Raw genomic sequence first — 3,624 nt, 5'->3', positions numbered from 1 at the left:
TATAAATTATTATTTTTTTAGAATTCAGAAATCATAAACTCAAAATACTAACTCCACCTTAATCATTTTCCTTGAACTCCTACTACTTCTATCTCCCTAGGTCATTATTTCTTTTTATAAATGAAGCAATTTTCCACTATAAAAGTTAATTACTAGACCTCCTAGTCTCCGACAAAACTAGATGCGATCAAGCCTAGTTACTATAAGAAAGGGAGAGGGAAGGCCAGAGACCATTTCGTACAACGTTGGCACCAATAGTTTATTTCAGGTACAACGCATTTTGGTTCTAAATATCAATGAAGATAAAGTCCTATGCAGCACGCAACCATAGCACCAGGTGAAGTAAAGACAAATTGGGTTCTCAAGTGATTTTATAATAAAGAGAGAGAGAGAGAGAGAGAGAGAGAGAGAGAGAGAGAGAGAGAGAGAGAGTATGGTATTGGCCCCCTTAGAGAGCTACGTACTGATATGCAAATTGCTAATGATTAATTACTCCTTTCCTTTACATGCATTTCAAATTATTCCTAATTACTTATTTAGTAAATTAATCATTAAAAAAAGACAATGAAAATGGAAGGGATTATGAATTTTCATTTCATTGAAAGAAACAAAGGGACAGATTTCATCACAAGCCATTAGGAACGATCAAGAAAACTCTGTGGCGGCGGCAAAGTGAAAATCACCGAATATGCCGTCTATATCCAAACCATGTAAGCTGGTAGAAATATCATCAGCTGCCATTATAGCAGGAACCGAAGGAGAAGACACCATGAAATCCTTCCAAATATTAGAATCAGTTTGTTCCTTTGACTCTTCTTCTTCTTTCGTCGTGGGATTATCAGAGGAAGGGGGCTGATCGTTTTTACAAGGAACTTTTGGATTTGCTTCAAAAGGAGGGTATTCACGCATGAGGCCGCTAGATTCTGGAGTAATCGTAATCTGGCACTGTGGCTCCTTTTGTGAACGTTTGCAAATGTGATGGCCAAAATATGTGGTTTGGTAAATTATAGGGTCCTCTTTGATTCTTTGAATTCGTTTAGTGGCCTGGCCTTCTTGATCATACTTGTAAGTGCACCGATAGTAGCACCTACAAACAACAATATATAGCAGTATACTTCAATTTAATCCTAATTGTCAGTCTCGAACAGCTATATAAATTTTCACTATTCGAGTTGCTGACAATTATGTCCTTCTCACTAAAATATTATAAATATTTATTTCTCTAGCACCAGAATGGTTTTCAACATTTTCTAGTGGCAACGAGAGTAGCACCAATCGTTACAATAAGGGGTACCACGCAAACTTGGTAAAATGAAAATTCCTTCGATTATGGTTATGACATTTAATAGGAGAAATAAAATACACCATCCATTTCAATTTAGATAACTTGGTAAAAATCATGATATTAGTCTGTTCCAAAAAGAGCGACGCATTTCTATATTTAAAAATAATTTAACTTTAAGATTTTTATTTTACCTATTTTACCCTTAATGAGATGGTTTTATTGCCACACAAATATCATGGTTTTTACTCAAATCCTCACTTTCTTCAATTTGATTCATCAAACAATCGCTAAATTCAAGGTTGGAATTAATAGATATGAAATATTGATGAAAAAAGAAGAAGAAGGTTTTTAACTCCATGAGAGTGTTCTTCCTTTCGGTGAAAGAAAATTACTACTACTCCCTCCATTTCAATTTATGTGAACCTATTTCCTTTTTAGTCCGTGCCAAAAAGAATGATACATTTCCTTATTTGAAAATAATTTACCTTTATGCAATGATTTATAGCCAAACAAAATATATGTGCCTCATTTTACACCACAAGTTCAAAAGTCTTCTCTCTTTTCTTAAAATTCGTGCCCAATCAAATGGGTTAATATAAATGATGGAGTATAATTTACTATAAAAGTTGGCATATTGTCGTAGGTACGCTACGAGAAACAAGAAAAGTACGTTTGTATACCTTGGATATTTTGAATTAAGTATAACCTTATGTCCGTATTTCCTCCACTCATATTCATCTTCCTTTTTTGCAGACTCTCTCATCATCCACGACTCTGAGTTCTTTCTGCATTGAGCAAAACATTAATTCTTCAATTTGCAAAACTAATCTTTATTCAGGATAAAAAAAGTACGAGTATTGTTTGACATTACAAGTAGTTTGTGATTATCTATCTACTTCAGAACATAAATAAATAAATAAATAAGTACCGTACTAGATATTTAGTTGAGAGTGAGATTGTTATTTGCATCAAGGTTCAAAATATGTCCATCTTACGCGTGTGAAATTTTCTTGCACTGCATTGTAGCACGTCGCAAATTATTTAATCTTTTTTATTCGGATAATCAGTTTAGACTAATTATAAAAACGTTATAGTGTGGTATATGTCAATTTAACCTGATACTCCACTAAATATTATTCCCTTTGCTCTACTTTATATGACACAGTTTAAAGAGTCAAAGGAATTTGTGTCTGACTGTGATTTTTTCATATGCTTTTTTAATATTGTGACTTTATAAGTTTCTAAATATGTAACTTTTATTTTAAACAACTGCAAGATACTATATCCGAGTTCATGCTGAAAATTAAATAATTTACACTCGTGCTCCGAATAGTATCATATAAAGTGAGGCGAAGGGAGTATATAGTGTTATTAAGTAGAGAGTTAAACTCATTAAATTATACTATCACCTTCTCCTGTAGCAACCTCCACTCCGGTTCTTTGTCACTTGCAGCTTGTCCTTCCTGAACTCGCTGCCAAAGTCCTTGGACCCTAGGTTGTCAGCAGCCTCAGGGATCTGGAATAGCCCTTTGGAGCGGGGAAAAGCTGTGAGTTCCGAAAGAGCATCAGTAAAAGAGGCCCAAATTTTGAGAATAAGGTCATGAGCCGAGCCTGGTTGATGATCTCCAGCAAGAGGTTGTTGAAGTAGAGTTTGAAGTTGTACTACAAATTCTTTGCCTTGTATAAGCTCTTTGATCAATCTTTTCCGAGCTGTACGTGGACTTTCAAAGTTCTCCATCTTGCTTAATTAGTTGAGTTGGTTTGGATATATAAGATCTGATAAATTGGGAACGGAGTTGATTTTGTTTTGGGGAGGAATGTTTCCTTTTATATGAGTGGTTGAAGGAAGGAGAAAGGCAAATCAAAAAAAGCATAGAGGAAGCAACACAAACGAAAAATAAAACTAGGAATTTTTTTTGTAAAAATAGGTAATAGTACAAGATTTTGATGTTAAAATGGTGACATATGAGCATGACGCAATGTTATTTTTCATTTTTCTTTTCTTGTTAGGTTTTGTCTATTTTGGATAGTGTACTGAAAGTAGGGGGGGTGAGTTGTAGCGCTTATTAATTTTATGAATGCTAGTCGACTAGTTTATCAGTTAGTCGATTAAACTTTAGGGGAAGAGTATAGTGAGATAGCAAGTGCAGAATTAAAAATAAAGAGAAATAAATGACACATCGATATTTTAATAATGAATCCCGGTCTAGTCCCTTTGAGTTAGTTGCAAGAGAGTTCTCTCTTTTATGCTCCCTGTTATTTTTTAGAACACCTTATTTATGAGTTTTCTACCCCTCTTATGCTATATTTTAACTCTGCATTCGTTTTGAATGCTTCAC

At 34.2% G+C, this 3,624-nt stretch overlaps 1 protein-coding gene across 1 annotated transcript; it reads right to left on the bottom strand.

Annotated features, from left to right (window-relative positions):
- Nucleotides 1–483: 483 nt before the first annotated feature.
- Nucleotides 484–3,183, bottom strand: LOC107778277 (WRKY DNA-binding transcription factor 70-like). Its single transcript, XM_016598500.2, has 3 exons — nt 2,695–3,183; nt 1,966–2,070; nt 484–1,087 (listed from the first exon to the last, which is right to left on the bottom strand). The coding sequence occupies exons 1-3, from the start codon at nt 3,021–3,023 to the stop codon at nt 646–648; spliced, it is 876 nt and encodes a 291-aa protein (XP_016453986.1). The 5' UTR covers nt 3,024–3,183; the 3' UTR covers nt 484–645.
- Nucleotides 3,184–3,624: the final 441 nt, after the last annotated feature.

This window comes from Nicotiana tabacum, chromosome 13 (genome assembly GCF_000715075.1).
Source record: "Nicotiana tabacum cultivar K326 chromosome 13, ASM71507v2, whole genome shotgun sequence".
NCBI classification, from domain to species: Eukaryota; Viridiplantae; Streptophyta; class Magnoliopsida; order Solanales; family Solanaceae; genus Nicotiana; species Nicotiana tabacum.
Note: the sequence above shows the minus strand (reverse complement) of the source record. Positions and strands in the feature narration are given on the sequence as shown.